General features: G+C 36.0%; 3 protein-coding genes across 3 annotated transcripts; all 3 read left to right on the plus strand.

The window, feature by feature from the left end:
- The first annotated feature begins 723 nt into the window (after window positions 1-723).
- Window positions 724-2,989, plus strand: LOC124638974 (60S ribosomal protein L11). The gene is made up of 5 exons (XM_047176158.1): window positions 724-873; window positions 1,121-1,273; window positions 1,784-1,933; window positions 2,284-2,431; window positions 2,836-2,989. The coding sequence occupies exons 1-5, from the start codon at window positions 868-870 to the stop codon at window positions 2,961-2,963; spliced, it is 585 nt and encodes a 194-aa protein (XP_047032114.1). The 5' UTR covers window positions 724-867; the 3' UTR covers window positions 2,964-2,989.
- A 586-nt stretch (window positions 2,990-3,575) lies between these two features.
- On the plus strand, window positions 3,576-8,800 carry LOC124639158 (dynein regulatory complex protein 1). The gene is made up of 15 exons (XM_047176394.1): window positions 3,576-3,839; window positions 4,265-4,452; window positions 5,170-5,405; window positions 5,518-5,724; window positions 5,821-5,988; window positions 6,057-6,435; window positions 6,581-6,660; window positions 6,748-6,873; window positions 6,967-7,138; window positions 7,305-7,395; window positions 7,472-7,551; window positions 7,616-7,756; window positions 7,832-7,934; window positions 8,043-8,206; window positions 8,395-8,800. The coding sequence occupies exons 1-15, from the start codon at window positions 3,706-3,708 to the stop codon at window positions 8,589-8,591; spliced, it is 2,466 nt and encodes an 821-aa protein (XP_047032350.1). The 5' UTR covers window positions 3,576-3,705; the 3' UTR covers window positions 8,592-8,800.
- A 2,675-nt stretch (window positions 8,801-11,475) lies between these two features.
- Window positions 11,476-12,938, plus strand: LOC124638706 (androgen-induced gene 1 protein-like). Its single transcript, XM_047175736.1, has 3 exons — window positions 11,476-11,636; window positions 11,792-11,943; window positions 12,025-12,938. The coding sequence occupies exons 2-3, from the start codon at window positions 11,803-11,805 to the stop codon at window positions 12,580-12,582; spliced, it is 699 nt and encodes a 232-aa protein (XP_047031692.1). The 5' UTR covers window positions 11,476-11,636; window positions 11,792-11,802; the 3' UTR covers window positions 12,583-12,938.
- Window positions 12,939-19,189: the final 6,251 nt, after the last annotated feature.

Genomic DNA, 19,189 nt, shown 5'->3' on the forward strand with positions numbered 1-19,189 from the left:
TTATTTAACTTCCGTTGTTAGCGGGATTATAAATTATTGAATAATATTAGTACCCAGAAGGAAAGGTATTTATTTATTTATTTATACCTTGGTATACCAAATCAAACCAAAATAATGATTTTCCTTTCTAGAAGAACCATCCATAAGTCATCTGTAAGTCATCATTCCATATCATGAACAGGTTAATGTGTCAGCTGAGGAAGAAATTAGATTAATTTCTTTGATTTTATAAATTCATGTTTTAATAAAGTAAGATATAATTAGTTTTTAGTTTTAATGCATAAATAACAGTTGAAAAAGATAGTCCATGTTCTATAAAGGAAGGCCATTATTATGAAGCAGGCAAGGAAAGCATTGAATTGTAATAAAAGGTTGTACAAAATAAGGCTGCCATATCGTTTGCAGATAGCAGTGTTGCCAAATATTTTAAAGGATTTATATTGATTTATATTGTTTCAATTTATTGTAAATCTGGAATCACCGAACTACGGAACCGAAGTTTCGTGGTGAATCCCGTATTTACATTAAATCGAAAATAAAATTTTCATAGAAGATAAAATGACATAGTTACAACAAAGTTCACAGTTGTTACATGATCATGTACGGGAATTAGTCCATATTTCATATATACAACTTCAGAATCTCCATGCGAGTGGTTTTGCCTGACCGGCTTCTTTAACAACTACGATATCCCTTAAGTACCTAATGTCAGAGGTCAGTGCTTATGTCGCATTTTGAACGAAATGCTTGGCCTTAAAAGACATGTGTTTGAATACAGATAAAAAGATAAACGTTTGCTTCTGACTCTTGTTTGACATTGACTTTAGCAACAAAATTGTTTATGGTTCTTTTTGATAAGTTGTAACCATGGCGGTGGGTGTTTTTGATTTTTGTATTAATTTATCCATTTGAATCGGTTTAATTTTCGTAGTTTCTACACTGTGTTGTATTACAATACTTTAGTAATATAAATATGTTGTCTATTGATATCTTATTTTTCGATTTAATCTCGTACATTGATGTTAGATACGGCATAACCTGGTCTTAGGTTAATCTGTTGTATTATTGAAGGAAATGTGTGTTAAAAGTGCAAAACGTAAATTACGAGTATACATTTCAGCGTGTACCACCGCCCGCGTTGAAGAAAGACAAGAAGGAGAAGAAGCCTCCTAAGGACAACTCTAAAAATGTTATGAGAAACCTTCACATCAGGAAACTCTGCCTGAACATCTGTGTGGGAGAGTCTGGTGACAGGCTGACTCGTGCTGCTAAGGTTAGTCTATTGATTTGAAATACCTAGTAGGTATTGAGAGTTTTCGTTTTCGTCATAACCCTCAAAACAATGACAATCAGAACCACACCATGTTCCTTAATTGCCATAGAAAGTTATTGAAAATTGTTAGATATCTCAACCTAGATCAAGTGGCTACCTATCTTTTCGAGAGATTTGGCTTGGTGAGCTGCTACTGTTAAATGATAAGTGCAGAATATTTATGTGACCATCTTCATAGTACCAAGGTATGCTTTTATAAATAAATCCAGTGTCCTAAATGCATACAAGAAAATGAAAACTAGGCAGCATGAACTTGTTCAAGAGTAACATAACTTGTGTTACTGTTTGTAAATTCATGCAAGAGCAATATTTCCAATTTGCAACTTCTGAGCACTATTTCTTTACTGTTCAGAATACTTACGGAAATAACATAAAAAACTTTCACAACAGAGTTCAGATTGTTACAAAACAATGTTTGCAGCCTCTAAGATGTTTTGTCTGTCATTTCAGGTGTTGGAACAGCTTACTGGCCAGCAGCCAGTGTTCTCGAAGGCCAGGTACACTGTCAGATCTTTTGGTATCCGTCGTAATGAAAAGATCGCGGTCCACTGCACTGTCCGTGGTGCTAAGGCTGAGGAGATCCTCGAAAGAGGTCTCAAAGTAAGTATTTTAAATATAATATTATAATTACTAGCTGTTAAATATCTTCTCATACCCAGATAAAATAACCTCTGTTACTCTGCAATACAGTAGCTTTCTTTTAGTTAAGCAACATGGAAAGAATTTTTCAAATCGGTTCAGAAGTGTTAAATTTTCTCGTTTATTACAAAGTTCTTAGAATTAACATGCCACATAGAGTCATTTAGTAGTTAAAAATATTCTTATAGCTTCTTGGAAAATCTACTGGGCTATCATATTTAACTAACAGTTTAGAAATGTATGAGGTTACAGTGCTGTGTATTAAAAATTTTTCAGCAAGAATTCATATTTATTGTAATGTTTCCTTCCAGGTTAGGGAATACGAGTTGAGGCGTGACAACTTCTCTGCCACTGGAAACTTTGGTTTCGGTATTCAGGAACACATTGACTTGGGTATCAAATACGATCCTTCCATTGGTATCTATGGTCTTGACTTCTACGTTGTACTGGGCAGACCAGGTAAGCAATATTTTCAGTTTACAATATTTGAACCCATGTTTTGATTTTTTTGCAAAATAAATTAATAATGTAGCATACACCAAATTTCAAAAAACTATGTATGGTTAAAAGTTTATGAAATATTTATTGATGATTGTCTATTGTGTCTTGACAGTGTATTGTTATACTTTCTTTTTACAATTCAGATCTGCAGTGTTATTGCACATCTGTTCAAGAGTGATGACAATAACAAAGCATCACTCTGTAAAAAATGTGCTATAGTAAAAACCTTACTTTGTTAGAATAATGTGGGGCTCTCTTCATATTCATAAAAGTATGGTTGTACATTAGCAGAATCACCAGACTAAATACTTTTTTTTTTTGTTTACTACAGTTTTTAATACAATTATTGTGTATTGTTCTAGGTTTCAATGTAGCCCACAGGAGACGCAAGACAGGCAAGGTTGGGTTCCCCCATCGTCTGACAAAGGAGGATGCCATGAAGTGGTTCCAACAGAAATACGATGGTATCATCCTTAACAGCAAAAAGTAAACTTAAGTAAACAATATCTATAAAGCTTTTTGTGTTTTATTTGTAACATACATACCCCCGCAAACAGCATAACATTGATAAAACCTTCTGAGAACTTTATTTTTGGACATTGGACACAATCACATATTATACTGCCATAGAATCACAATCTTGGTGGACAAGCACATTTGCTATGAGGATCTAAGAACCTGAGGTAATCCTCTCATTCACTCTTAAGAAACTCACTTTCGCATTCGTATTTCTATTCAAGGGCTGATCTCGCACAAATGAGACTATGAAAGATGTTTTACAGCTTATTTATCAAGACTACACATGCACAACAACAATACTAACTAGATTACAAATCTTATATAAAAAAAATATCGCGCGGCCTAGCTAAGGATCTCTGAGAAATAGCTCACATCTCCGCTTCCATAGCGACGTAAATACGATACATTTGAGATCAGTGGCATCTACTGAAGCTGAACTGAGATGTACCTATGAATAATGAAATTATTTTGTTCGTCCACATGACTTATACTTACTATAATACTGCATTGCAATGTTGAAAACCAGCGTCTGGTGTTGCTGGTGCTTTATAACTCCTTGGTTCCGTAGTACCTACTTTCATTCAATCCGTTGTCATAGTTACAACCAAGTGTTTATTTGTTTATCATAACAACGCGTAATTGTCAGTCCGACATGAAGGATTTTTTATAGTGTACTTTAAAAACGTATTTAATATCACCATAAAAAATAAACCATGGCTTCGAGATATGCAGATGACGAAGATGATGTTTTGGCGCCGAAGGAACCTCAGGTTACGGGTTTGGACCCCGAGGAACGGAAAGCAGCCCGATCTCTACGAATTAAAAGGAGGCAAGATGCACTCAAAAGGTAATCGCTTTAAGCCCTTTTATCTATCAAATGTAGATACCCACAGCAAGCAAGCATCGTGAGCCCTTGGCGACAACCTTTTTACTCGTTCTGTTTGGATTCCTTCTTCTAGCTAGGCGATTCCAATGTTACACAAACATAATTGTTCAATCGCTTATTGGGCAGTCATCATCATCATCTTTTTCCCAGTTGGGTGCAGCTATGTTGTATGTTGGGGCCAGCTTTCAGTCTAATCGGCTAAAAAGACGCGTTTTATACGAAGCAACTGCCTGATATGATTCCTCATTCCAGATACAAAAGATTTTCAAATAACAGTCGAGTGCCTTCTATAACAAATAATCATTAGTCAAGTTGTAGCCAGAAATTGTTAGGTCATTCGAATAGCCATAGGTAACCAGGGTAAATAAGTATACTGTTTCTTTTAGAGCTGATCAGCCTGCCGAGGAAGCTGCGGCCGAAGAAGAAACGAGTCCTATAGAACAGGCAACTGCCACAGCCGCCGAGGAACTGCAGCGGTTAGCATTAGATGGCGCTGCTAAAGTCACTAATGTCAAGGTCACCACCGACGAGCGAGAAGTCGTCAGGCGCACGCAGTTCTTTCATAAAATGAATAGTAACTATTATTTTATATCTAAATGTAAATAAGTTCCTAAATTGCTGGAGTCAGAAACTATCAAACTCAATAGGTTTTAAATTAACCAGTGTCATTCTACAGAGCAGCTATACTACAATAGTTCCGTCCGAGGTTCCATCCTCTTGCTGAGGGAACGACTTACTTCGGCTATCGTTATATTATTTACCTTACCGTTTTAATTAATCGAACACCAATATACTTACCTATTAGGGTGCGTCCACATCTGGCGAATGCGCCGCGAATGCGCAGCACGCGAGCCGATCGCGAGCTGTCCGCGAGCTGCGCGCGTGCAGTCACTGCAATAGTTCGGTGCGCCTCTTTAGCGCAACTCACGCAAGGCTCGTATAGAGCGCGCGAGCGGCGCGCGATCTGCGCGCAATCAGTTCTCGCCCTTACAGTTCCGTATATTGGCTCAGTACTATCGAAGATGGCAGACGTCGCGCGCCGCCTGCGCGCCGCTCGCGTGCGGCGCTTAGGTCGCGCGCGAGCTGCGCGCGGGCGGCGCAGAAGCGGCGCACGAACAAAAATGCACGCGCGCAGCTCGCGGACAGCTCGCGATCGGCTCGCGTGCTGCGCATTCGCGGCGCATTCGCCAGATGTGGACGCACCCTTATGTGTCAGGTTTTGTTAGTACCTAGGAACCTAAAAAAAATATGACTAGTACGTGTAGGTATGTACCTGCCTATATTTTATTAGGTTCCATGCAGAAGATCGAAGCTGAAGCAAATAGCGCTCAGATCCAGTACGAAGCTATTTCGGGGAACTGGGATAATATGTTGGCAATCAAGGATCCGTTAGACATTGATGCTGAGATGAAAGAGCAGAAGAAGAAATGTGACGATTTACTTGCACAAAAGGATGCACTTATTGCTGAACTTAAAAGTGATCTTAAAAGAATGGACGAGGCGTATTATGCAGATCTAGAGAAACAGGTGACTTCACATAGCTACTATGTAGATCAATAAGATGCAGGACCGCGGTAGGTTACATTAGGAAGATAAGGTGAAATGAAATAAAATAATTCATAATTTATTGAAATTCCAGGACAATGACATTAAAGAACTGTCTGATAGAATTGAAAAGCAAGTAACGATCATGCAAAGGGCTTATGCAAAACAGCTAGGTTTGATAGAAACAGCGATTAATATTGAGCGAGTGGCGATGACTGAGCACAACAACAAGAGGTGGGAAGCTCTTTACAAGCAGTGTGATAAGGAAGAAGTTGCACATTTGGAGTACAGGTTTTTACAGGTAGAAGAAATAGATTGGTGTTATAAGAGCATAACACGACATTGGTAATATTTCTGCTTACTTCTCTCTACATACTCGTATGTTCTCTTTCTTCAGTTAGATGAACACAAAAGAGAAATGGAGACCATCATGTGGGACCATCATGAGAAATATCGCGAAGCTAAAATAGAATTGGAATCTTTAATTCAGGAGTTGCAACAGGAGCTAGAAAAATTAAAAGCTACATGTATCATCAATACAGAAAAGATTGGGTATACTTATCAGGTGAGATTCGAGGTTCTGATATCAGACATTCATCATAAATTCGAGAAATTAATAAATATATTTTACAGGTGCTAAAAAAACGTGAAGAGGAGAATGTCTTTGTAAGATCTCAACAAAAGAGGAAACTCAATAAAATGTCCGATATAGCTAATTCTTTAAGATCAAAGATTCGGAAGGCAGCCGATGATGGTGCGATAGAAGAAATAAAAGCTGACGCCGAAATCGTAAAATTAATGCAGACAATGGACGACTTAGAGAAAAAATCTGATCATTTCTCTCGCGTGAATCATTACAAGTTCACCCAAGTGTGGCGGATGTCTACGGCCAGATGTACAGAGTTGAGCAAACAGTTGCGCCAGGGGGAAATAGCTCTGCATGCACATATACTAGCGGAACCACCTCCCCCACCACCACTAAAGCCACCGAAAAATCCATTGAGTAAAAACGGTAGGTATACATTATAGGTACATACTGTATGTAACATACATTGCCTGCTTAACATTTCTTTAGAGATGATACATTTTACATTTCTTCCGTAACTCTTTTGATTGTTGAAAGTTTGAAACGAGTACATAGTGACTTTAATTTTTAGAGCATGATAGCAAACGTGCAGCAAAAGATGTTGTCAAGAAACCTACAGGCACTGAAGTTGAGGAGGCAAAGGATAAATTGGTAACGTCATTTCTAGTAATAAATCCATCATAATTTTTAAGTGAACTTATCCCATTTTCGTAAGTATATATTAATGTATGTTCTCAGGTTCGACATATACTGCAATTAGTAGCAGATAATACTGGATTTTTAGTAGAACACAGATTACTTAAATTGATTGAAAAGTACCAGTTGAGCTCCAGAAATTTGTGTACGCTTGATGCTATTTTTATGGTAAGTCCCAACTATGTCTAACTCTGTGTCTATAGGACCACACTACCACAGTCAAGAAGGTAGGCAATTCAATATTCGTATGTTATTTTCAAGGCACTAGAAATTCAAGCAGAGGAAGACGTAGAACTTTTGTGTTCTACGTTTTTGAACTACGCATTTTGCCCGATCTGCGTGGGTTTGGAAGTGGCAACTGAACCAGCGCCGTCCGCGTCACAGGACGGGATTTCAAAGGCAGATTCCTCAGGAGCTGTCAATAGACCACGGGGTGAGTGATGGACCCTGGACTTAGTAGCCCATTCACCCATTCATTTGAAATTTTGGCCCAAGTATTTATTCGTTTGTGTTTGTCAGATCTATAGAAAGAAAAGACAATTTGAAACTAATCATATGATTATAAAGAACGAAAATAACCATGTTCATTGTTTTTGCAGGAGATAGGATGTCAATGGTCAGGGGTCGTGCAAGTATTGCCGCTAGAAGTATTTCAGCAAGCACATCGCGATCAGCGCACATCGGCTTCAAGTTTGCAATACATACAAAATTTATATTTATTTTTTCTGTAGTAACAAAGAACTTAACTACATAGTTTTTTTTACAGGAGTCATGAATTATCGCCGTTGGAACAACTGATGATAACGGAGGCTGACGAAATAATGGCGAAATGTGGCGATCTTCAAGGTGAGACTTGGTGCAGTAGGTCAATTTTTTTATAGCTTTACAATACGATTGTGCCTTATTTCAGCAAATGTCATGGTGACAGCGGGCACGCTTGACACTGGATCGGCGACTGGCAGGAGACCCGGAGCGCGAGGGGTCACCGTAGCCGCGCAACAGAAGGATGATGCTGGCCCTCCTAAGGATGTCAATCCTTTTCTATGCCCACGTTAGTAACTAAGTTACAGTAGGATGATGTATATTTGATTCATGACATTGCCTTATTCCTATTTTCTTCTTTCAGTGGGACATGTCTTGGAAATAGAGCCCATGCAAGTGTTGACAGCTTTGAGTGAATTCATAGCGGCCTTCGTACCACCCGACAAGAAGAGATATAACGATATATTGTTAGTACATATCTACATTTACATATTAACTTCTACTAAAACCTGAGACTTAAAGCTAGAACGAAGAAAGCATGTACCCATCTAATTCCAATTAAATTAATATTACAGAGACAGCTTAAAGCCTCCTAATTTTGACACACCATCGCGCAAACTGACTGCAGAAGAAATTAGCAACTATTGGACTCAATGGAAAAATGTGTTCCCACCAGATAAAGACAAGTTCTGGGATGGACTATTGGTTGGACTAAATAATTACTTGTCCATACTGCAAGGTATGTTCTTATAAGCAGTTTAGGTTCTCCTTTACCACTTTGAATTATGATTACCTATTTATTAAAATAAGATTATTTTTTTCATGTACCTACACCATAAACTAGTCGTTATCTATTCTTATGTATATAATTATAAGTTATTTAATAAAATGTAATGTTTATCCAGATAGAGTTTCATGTATTTCCAGAGCGCGAACGTATCCACGAAGAGGTTGTAGAATTGCGGCGACGCAACGTTGCTCTTCGTCAGTTGGTTCGCGGCGCGCTGCCCGAGCTACCGACGGCGACTCCCAAATACATGCGTCACTCTCCTAGGACGTTTATTGCACCTGTGCCTGATACTGCACCTTTGGCTTATGCCAGACTGCCGCCCATCAAAAACTAAAGGCCGATAAAACAACACTATTGCTTCTTGCTTTCTGTCAATCTCAAATGCTTCGACTGCATAATGGTGAAAGTTAAATAGACTCTCACGCATGATGAATTAAATAGCGAAACCTAAATGTGCTAGCGTATTGACACGTCATGTAATCGAGCCGAGATATATTATAATGGCATATTCATAAATAATCTAAATAAATGGTTATAATCAAACAACGTCTTTTATTCGAGTGTAGGCATATCCTTAGAGGGTTTTATAATGCACCAGCGACCCACCCCGGCTCCGCACGGGTGCTATCCTGATACTTAATACACTACATTATACACATACCTTCCTCTTCAATCACTCTATCAATGAAAACACCGCATCAAAATCCGTTGCGTTGTTTTAAGATTTAAGCATACTTAAATAGGGACAGAGAAAGCGACATTGTTTTATACTATGTAGTGATTAGTACATAATGTATAATGGGTAATCACCACAATCATGTTGCAGTCAAGCCAACTGATTGAAATAGCTATTTCATTGAACATCTGGCCTTTTGTATTGACCTAATTTTTGACTGCAACGTTGAACTGGTGAGCATAAAGGTATAGCACACATGTGAAAAGGCCCTTAGAGCAGTCCTGGATTTATGAATAGGCCGTATGGGCCGCGGCCTAGGGGCAGCAGATTTCAGAATATAAAAGTCAAACACGTCGACTGTAATAGTTCAGTCCTAAAAGGGCTCAATTGGCCGAATTTACTACAAAATTATTTGTAAGACTAGCTGGTGCCCGCGACTTCGTCTGCGCAGGTTTAGTATTTCGAACAATATGTTTACAAAATGTAGCCTATGTGTTATTCTGATGTATAAGCTATATTATTGTAAAGTTTCATTAAAATCCATTCAGTAGTTTTTGCGTGAAAGAGTAACAAACATCCATACATCCATACATACAAACTTTCGCGTTTATAATACACACATCAAAAGTGTCTAGGGATCAACATATATTTTTGCAATAACTTTTCTCCTGATTGATATTAATTAAAATTTTCTTTAAGGATTCATCAAATAAAGTGTTTTCGTTTGTCACAGTAACGATAAACCAAGTCACCTTTGCACTAATAAAGAAATTTGCCATTTTCCTAATAAAGGGATTTTTGACATTTGAAACACTAACACAAAAGTTCGAAAAAAAAGACTGAAATAACAGTTTTCTTTAAAAGTTTATTGGGTAACTTAAACAATTAATAATCCGTGTTTCTACCGCGAACACTAACAACACAAGAACATCGGTTTGGCATACTCAAAATGAGTTCATCCAAATCACGATGTGGAATGGCCGCCCATGTTCGTTGCAACAACAAAAAAAGGTCTTCTTGCGACTGGATACCCTCCATATTCGGCAGAGCTCTTCTCTGTAGCATATCCCATGCATGCTCAATCGGGTTCAAGTCTGGCGACTGAGCAGGCCAGGGCAGGACATTGATGTTAGCTGCCGCGAGAGTCTGTCTTACAACTCTTGCGGTGTGCGGTCGTGCATTATCATGCATTAACTGAAATAAGGGACCGATTTGCACTTGTAGAGGAACGATGACGTCTGATACAATCGTCTCAGCATAAATTTGAGCGTTGAGGTTGCTTCTGATCCAAATCAACTCAGTTCTTCCGCCGATCCAAATACCCGCCCATACCATGATGGTTCCACCACTATAAGGATGGACTTCCTGGCAGGATTTTAATCGCTGTTGGCGTCCAGGGGTTCTCCAGTGTCGTATACGTCTTGTATCCGGTCTCATACCAAAACGAGACTCATCAGAAAAGCACACGAAACGCCATTGTTCTTCTGCCCAATTTCTGTGTTCAAGAGCCCATTGATATCGAATCCTACGATTGTGCATTGCTATAGGTGGTACCCGTAGCGGTCTTCGGGAATGAAGGTTCACTTCATGCAAGCGGTTTCTGACTGTTTGGTCGCTAATTAAGTTCCCTGAAGAGTGATGAAGCCTCACGGCTAACATCATGGCGGTTATTGTTGGAGCTCTTCGAGTTAAGATTTGAATGTATCGGTCTTGTCTCCGTGTGGTGCAGCGATACCGTCCTCCATGGCGCTCAGCTACGGTACCAGTGCTTCGGTAACGTGTCCAAAGTCGACTGATAACACTCTGACTTGTATTCAGAGCTAAAGCCACAGTACGTTGCCGGGAACCAGCTTCTATCATTCCCACGGCTCTGAGCATTTCTTCCCTGCTTAAATGACGTCGCCGCTCCATAATAACGTTGGTTTTAATCAGTAGTAGGGAAACAGTAGCACTAATAATGTCTTCAATGCGTTGTATGTGTTTATAGGGAAAATATTGACAGCTGATTTTCATCTTTTACTCGAATTTGATTCACAGTTCCTGATTCAAATTATGAAATGCACCAAAAAGGATCCATATAAATTTATAAAATCATAAATTTATTACAAAGCCACATCTCAATCTCAAGAAATCCGCATAAAAATGCTTGATCCCTAGACACTTTTGATGTGTGTATTAGTAGGATTTATACTTGGGGCGTCGGAAATAAAGTAGCCTACACTCATTAATAATATAAATCCGGCACTGCCTTAGGGACGCAACTAGCGCCATGGCCGCGGGCCTGGAACTACTCTAATAAACTTTTATGTACGGCGACCTTTCATCTGTAATGTTTAACGTTATGAGCGCCTCAACTATTCGATTATAAAACTAGTCGAGTGATTGAGTGATGTTGTTTAATCAATGGGTGATTAGGTTAGTCATGTTAATTAATCTGGAAAGACATGGCGTATAACAAACTGATATAAAATAATTGATTCTCTGAGTACATTTTACTATAATTTGTCTCTTCACTACAAACGTCATACCGCGATATTGTCACTGACTGACAGCTACAGCAACAATCGGTAGGCATTGTCAATTTGAAAGTCAAGTCACAAAATCATTATTACAGTGCTGTGAATAATCAGGACCATTTAACAAAGGCTCCGTTGAATAAGCGTCTTCTCCAACCGTTAAATAATACAGAAAAGAAAATATACGGTTAGTATTTCTCATGCGCTAAATATTGTGATGTAGTTAATTTTTTTTTATTGTTATATTTTGTGAATTTCATGTAACAAGAAAATGTATTGTGAATAATTATTATTATGAACTATTCGTTAGCCTTATTAAGAATGCGTTTTTTCTTCTTCTAGTGACTTCAAACATGTTGAAGACATTATTTCATCTATTTGGAGCCATCCAATTTTTCTATGGATGTTACTATGATTATGTCTACGTTAAAATGCCTTTATCATATATAACACCTTACGGAGGCAAATTCAAGTACTTAACTTATTTGGATGCGGTAAGTCTTATTACAACTTTTGAATGTAACTGATACAAATAATCAGAATTGTGTTAAGGTTTTGAATGTCCTATTTTGCAGATGATACAAACCACATACTTTACACTGGCCCTGATCAATGATATTTTTGGTACCAATGAACCTTCACCATCACAGAAGCCCCTCATAAGAAGAGTTAAGGATACAGTTTTTAGTTCTTTAGCTTTTCCGTTGGCACTATTTGTTGGAGTATCATTCTGGGGCATATATGCTGTTGACAGAGAGTTAATTTTGCCCAGAAGTATGGATGAATTCTTCCCAACATGGCTTAATCATGTGATGCATTCAAACATAGTTGTGTTCATACTGATTGAACTACTTACATCATTCAGAATGTACCCCAAAAGAAAAGTGGGCCTGTCTATTCTTTCTTTCTTTATGATTTGTTATTTAGTTTGGGTACATGTTATTTACTACAATACTGGTTTTTGGGTGTACCCTATTTTGCATGTCTTGAACTGGCCTTTGAGAATAGGTTTCTATTTATTCTGTCTTGCATTTGCAAGCTGTGGATATATTTTAGGAGAAAGAGTAAACAAGGCAGTTTGGTCCTCTGAAGTCGAGAAAACTGTAAGATCCGGAAAGAAAAAGGCCAAATAATAACGACATAGCAACAATTTAGATAGTGTAGCCTAGTGATAACCTCACTCAATGTTTTGAGGTTTGTTAGTAGGATTAATTTGTTTTAATTGGTGCATGGTTACAGAAGTAAGTAAAAGATTTGGGAAATATATAGATACAGAATGTGTTTTCTGAATGAGCAAAATTTGAAAGTGGCAGGCATAGGAACATTGCTGCTGATGTGATTTAAACGTAAATACATTTTATTGGTGATTTTTTTATAAAAGTGATAAAAATAACCCCAATTGAGAAACCAACTTAAAAATCTATTGTATCAGTAATTTGATTCCTATATTTATATTATAAACATTTGTAGATCATTCTTTCTCACAAAATAATTATAGGAGGTATGGGATTAAAAGAAATAATATACTAATTTGATATTGAAATATTTATTTGATACTTTAAATGGTACTTGGAAGCAATACGTCCGTCTAACAAGATCCCGTGACGCAGTGTGTGTAGAGTTAAATAAACAGTAGATTGTTCAGATAGAACAAAGAACAATGTTATCGAAAGTTAGGGGTATTAGTTTTTGCTTTATATAATCCAACACGCCCCCTCAAAAATTAATCCCTAACTTTTAGTCATTCGTTAGTTTACTATACAGTATCTAGTCTACAATTCAACATTACAAAGTGAATACCAACTTATAAATACGACGTAACATATTATACTTCCAAGTAAGGTCTGGGACAACTGTACAATAATGGTCCAACATTTGCTGCACAGGATCAGGGAAAACCCAGAAAAACCTGATCAGACCATTTCATAATGAAATTGTACTTAAATTAAAACTTATTCTATACCCAATCCTTTTCTCAGTCTTATAAAAGACACGACTGGTAAAGGTTTTGTTAACAAGTCTGCCAACTGGTTACCTGTGGAAATATAATTTAATTTTATTACATTTTTCTCAACTTGTTCTCTAGAGAAATGATATTTTATATCTATGTGTTTGGACCTTTTATGACTTGTTGGATTATTAGCTATGCTAATACATCCGTTATTATCTTCATATAAAATAATGGGCTTATTAATTTTTAAGTTTATGCTTTCTGCCAGAGACTTAAGCCATAATGCTTCTTTAACAGCTTCATATAAAGCCATATATTCGGATTCAGTAGACGAGACCGCTACTGATGTTTGTCTCTTTGTACACCATGTAATTGTATTTTGATCAAATAATTTAAACACATATCCAGTAGTGCTTTTCCTATCATTACAATCGTGGCCACCCCAATCTGAGTCGACATATCCACTTAGGATGTTATTGTAATTATTTCTTGTATATGTTAACTTCAAATCAATTGTGCCTTTGATATATCTTAAAACTCGCTTTAAGCATAACCACAATTCTTTATTGTTCTTATTTGTGTACCGACTTAAAATATTTACGCATGTACTTAAGTCCGGACGCGTACAAAGCATAATGTACATTAAACAACCGATCAGGTGACGGCATGGTGCGTCACACTTCTTATCAGCGTTAAGAGCTTCATAGTTTAATTTAAGCTCCATCGGTGTGTTTATAGGATTGCAATCACTCATATTAAATTTATTCAAAACGGTTTTAATGTAAGCACTTTGGTCTAAAGTAATTTTATCATGGTGTCTCTCTATTTTAATGCCCAAAAATAATTTGATATCGTGTAAGTCGGTCATTTCGAATTTAGTCATTAAATATGCTTTGAAATTATTCATTGTTTGCAAATCTGCACATGCTATAACCAAATCATCGACGTACAAGATTACGTAAATATTTTTAGAAATGTCTCCTTTACCTTTCATATATATACACCTATCTACTGGGGAGTTCTGAAAACCTATTTCTTTGAGACATTGTTCAAATGTTTCGTACCAACATCTAGCTGATTGTTTTAAGCCATAAAGAGCTTTGTTTAATTTGCATACGTAATTATCTTTACATTTTACACCTTCAGGAACTTTCATGTAGATTTCTTCCTTTAGTGTACCATTTAGAAATGCTGTTTTTACATCCATATGATGAATCAGTAAATTATATTGATTTGCGTAGCTAATTAAGAATCTAAAGCTTGCTATTCTAGCAACTGGTGCAAATGTTTCATTATAATCACTAAGATATTCTTGACTGAAACCTCTAGCGACAAGACGTGCCTTATATCTTGAAGGTTGACCTGAAACGTCATTTTTAATAGTGAATATCCATTTACAGTCTACAATATTTTTATTTGATGGTTTTGGTACTAATGTCCATGTATTATTTTTCTTAAGAGAATTGAGTTCTTCTCTGACTGCTTTTTCCCACTGATTCCTATCGTTCAGAGATTTAATTTCATTTAATGATTTTGGTATATTACTTGTGATGGATAACGCACTATAGACATCATAGTCATTTTCATTATATGATTTACGCGAACATGTTTTCAGTCTTTCACTTCTTCGTAAATTTAAAAATTCATCAGGTTTATCCTGATTTTTGTGTTTCAAACTACTCTCAGATTCATTTTCAGGTTCATTCGGTATTTCATGACTACCGATTTTTCGAATTTTACTTGTACTGCATTCATCAGATTGAGAGCTATCTGATTTAGGGCCAGAACTATGAGACTTATAAGACACTGATTTTGTTACGGAGTCATTATCAGTTTCGTCTTGGGAATATGTATTATTACTCCGTTCAGGTCGTAATGAAGGCCTAGATTCGATAAAATTAGTCTCATCAATTACAACGTCCCTTACAGTTTCATATTTTTCGAATTCTGTATTCCAAACTTTATAACCATTGGGTTCATAACCTACCAGTATTCCTTTCCACGACCTATTGTCAAATTTGTTTTTACTGGTTTTATTATGAACATATACAGTTGAACCGAAAACTCTGAGATTTTTAACGCTTGGTTTCCTATCATGCCACATCTCGTATGGTGTCTTTGATTGACTTAAAGCTTTCGTAGGCGTAATATTTATTAAATAAACTGCAGTTAAAACTGCATTTCCCCAAAAACGTTTTGATGCTTTAGTGCCATTTAACATAGCACGAGCTTTTTCTGTTATTGTGCGAACCATACGTTCTGCAACACCATTTAACTGTGGGGTCCTAGGAACTGTTAAATGATAGCTTATGCCTCTTTCTCTACAGTAGTTTTTCATTTCGGTGGATAAGTATTCACCACCGTTATCACTATAAAGATTTACTACTTTGAAATTGAATTTAGCCTCACTTTTAGCGACATAGTCTTTAAAAGCTGTAAACACTTCTGATTTGTAAGTTAACATATACACCACACAATAATGTGTGTATTCATCAACAAATAAAACAAAATAATTTCTGTTATCTATTGTTGGAGGTGTTATAGGACCACAAACATCTGAATGCACAATAAACAGAGGGCGTTTAATGTAACTTTTGTCTTTAACTTTATTAAAAGGCAGGCGAGTCTGCTTCCCATTTATGCATGCTTCACACAACTTATCATTTGGAGTTACGGTATTTATTTCATCTAAGTCATCAATCATATTATGACATTTTAACTGCAGGAATTTAGTTTTACTTATATGTCCTAGGCGTTGATGCCATAATTCATATTTATTTTCATTAACATAACATGCTTGGGAAGCGGATTCCCTTTTATTACTGGTATTTTAAACTCTAGAACTATAAGATTATTCAATGTCTTACCTTTCATGATGATTTTACCTTCCTTTGTAATTTGTGTGCCTTTGTCATCAAATATTATGGTGAATCCTGCTTGCTGCATCTTTGATACCGATATTAAATTATATGGTACTTCGGCACAGAACAATACATTTGTAAGTATTCCTTGCACTCCTGTTTGACTGATAAGATTTATGTTTCCCCTTTTAGTTGCTGAAATAAATGTATTGTTTTTAGCTACTGAAATTTTTAAAGGAGGATTTAAACATTCAAACGATGTGAAGAGATCATCTCTATTTGTGATGTGATCAGACGCTCCTGAATCTAATAGGAATTTAATTGTCGAGTGGTCTTTTTCATAATGGTATGCGCTTGTCATGAACGCAAATCCTGAAAAAGAAGAATTCGAGGTCGTTCCCTCTTGCAGGGCAATAGTTTGGACTTGTCTTGTCCTTTCTGGGGCATTGTTTTGTATATTTGTCTGTCTTTTGAAATAGAAACAATCCTGTTTCTTGTGTCCTTTGCGTCCACAGTAATGACATTTCACAAATTTTTGTTTGTTTGTTTTCTTGAATGTTGTATTCTTCAAATAGTTTTGTTTTGTGCGATTGTATCTGTTTTTATTATATTTTTCTTCAACATGGAGTATCTTTAAACTGGTATCACGACTCTCGTTTTTTAATTTTACTTCGTGATCTAATAGTCTAGTTTTTACAAAACCGAGAGTGATATTTTCTTCAGATAGTGTCTCAATTGCAGTGATAACGCCATCATATGTATTCGGGAGAGTAAGTAATAAATGAGCTACTTTGTCCGTTTCCTCTAATTTAGCTCCAGCAGCTGATAATTCTGTCAGCAGATCGTCAAATGTTGAGAAGTGTTTGATCAAGGGTATATCGGCTTTTAATTTTAATCCCAATAATTGTTTTCTCAGCGCTAATTGAGTTGCTACACTTTTCCTTTCATAGATCGCGTCAAAATGTTTAAAAACTGCTTGAGCAGTCCCATTTTCATTAATATAATTAAGATATGAGTCCGCCAAATATTCGACTATAATACTTTTGGCTGCCTTATTATTCTTTTCCCACTCAGCGGATCGCGTTCCAGGAATTTCTTCGTCAATAACACTGAGCAAGTTTAACTCTGAAAGCAGTGTACGAATTCTAAATTTCCATACACTGTACTTTTCTCCATTAAAAGGCTTAATGTTTCTTTTCACTTTTTCCATTGTCACAACTTTATTTTTATTTACAACTATGCACTTTACTGTCACTACGCACTACTGAATGTTCTCACTACTAAATGTCCTTTTTCGCACTGGGCCCATAACCTATAGGAGGTATGGGATTAAAAGAAATAATATACTAATTTGATATTGAAATATTTATTTGATACTTTAAATGGTACTTGGAAGCAATACGTCCGTCTAACAAGATCCCGTGACGCAGTGTGTGTAGAGTTAAATAAACAGTAGATTGTTCAGATAGAACAAAGAACAATGTTATCGAAAGTTAGGGGTATTAGTTTTTGCTTTATATAATCCAACAATAATATGCATTTGTTAATTGATATTATAGGTATTAAGATGAAGTAAACTTAATTGGCTTAAATTTTTTATTTTATGTTTAGTCAATAATATTTTGTTTTATTGATTAAAGTGGTCTAGTAATGTACTATCGACCTTTGTCATTTATTCCTATAAAATATTGTCTTGAGAGTTCACAACAAATTGTAATTGTTATTAATAGCTGTGCCATGCAGCTGTAATGAATTGTACTTATTGTTAATATCTTCTGTGCTGTTTGTGCTAAAAGTTTGTATTTAAATCTTTCTAGTTTCATGGCCTATTTGTAAAAAATAAAAACATTCTTAACCAAACAGCCCATGACACACACAAACATACCTAACAATAGCATTCAATTCATAAAACTGCAACTGTCTATAACTGTGTTTTAATTCAGTAATTCTCAAACAATTAAATACCATTGTGTGAACAAAGCTGTTTATTATACTGGATTGTTCTCAAGCGACTCATTTCGTAATTACGTAATCATTCATTGAGATAACCGATAACGCCGATAACATTAAACACAAACATTGGTTGTGAATGTATTCAGCAATAAAGTATACAAGATACGAAAAGGTACATCATTGCGTACCTACCTCGCCTTTAGCGATAATTATTTAGCGCATGATATATGCGTTTCATAAGTAAAATAACGTACAAGTAGGTAAGTTAATACATGTTACTTAATTAAAAAGATGATCGACCAGAAAGGTGTTGTTAGAGTACTAATGATAAATTCCATCGGAAATCTTTAGAATTCAAGTTTCAGAAAATACTCCTTGTCACCATGACTAGATGTTACTTGCCACTAAAGATACTGAGCTTAGTGTCTCTTGATAGTTATTGCATCAGCATTTATTTACGAAGATAGCTTTAAAATAAAACCAATTTCTTAATTAAAACTGTGTGAACTGCTTATGGCTTGATTATTGTGCAAATGTGAATAATTGTTAACTTATAAAAACTACTGTAATTGGGATGTGTTTCCTAAAAGTTTATCGAGATTAAGCTGTAGAATGGTAAATACGTTAAATAAGTAAATGCTTAAATACTCTGTAGTAACAAATTGTTAAAATAATTTTAAGGAAAAATACTCTAGTAATTGTATTTATTATTATATTATTTTGTTTGGTACAGACGTCTTCATTAATAGGATATATTTTTTTTTAATTACGTATATATTACCACAAAGCATCTTTTAACACAAACTTTAAACACTTTAAATTCACTGAAACATGAGTATGTTTATTGCGATATATCACCATAAAAAAAGAGATGCAATATTTAGTAAATATCAAAAAAGCAACCTTATTTAAAATGAAAATCTTATAGAAGTGTTCATTTCTGGAGTCGGCTGTACTAATACATTCCATAAAACA

Source organism: Helicoverpa zea, chromosome 18, assembly GCF_022581195.2.
Source record: "Helicoverpa zea isolate HzStark_Cry1AcR chromosome 18, ilHelZeax1.1, whole genome shotgun sequence".
NCBI lineage: Eukaryota > Metazoa > Arthropoda > Insecta > Lepidoptera > Noctuidae > Helicoverpa > Helicoverpa zea.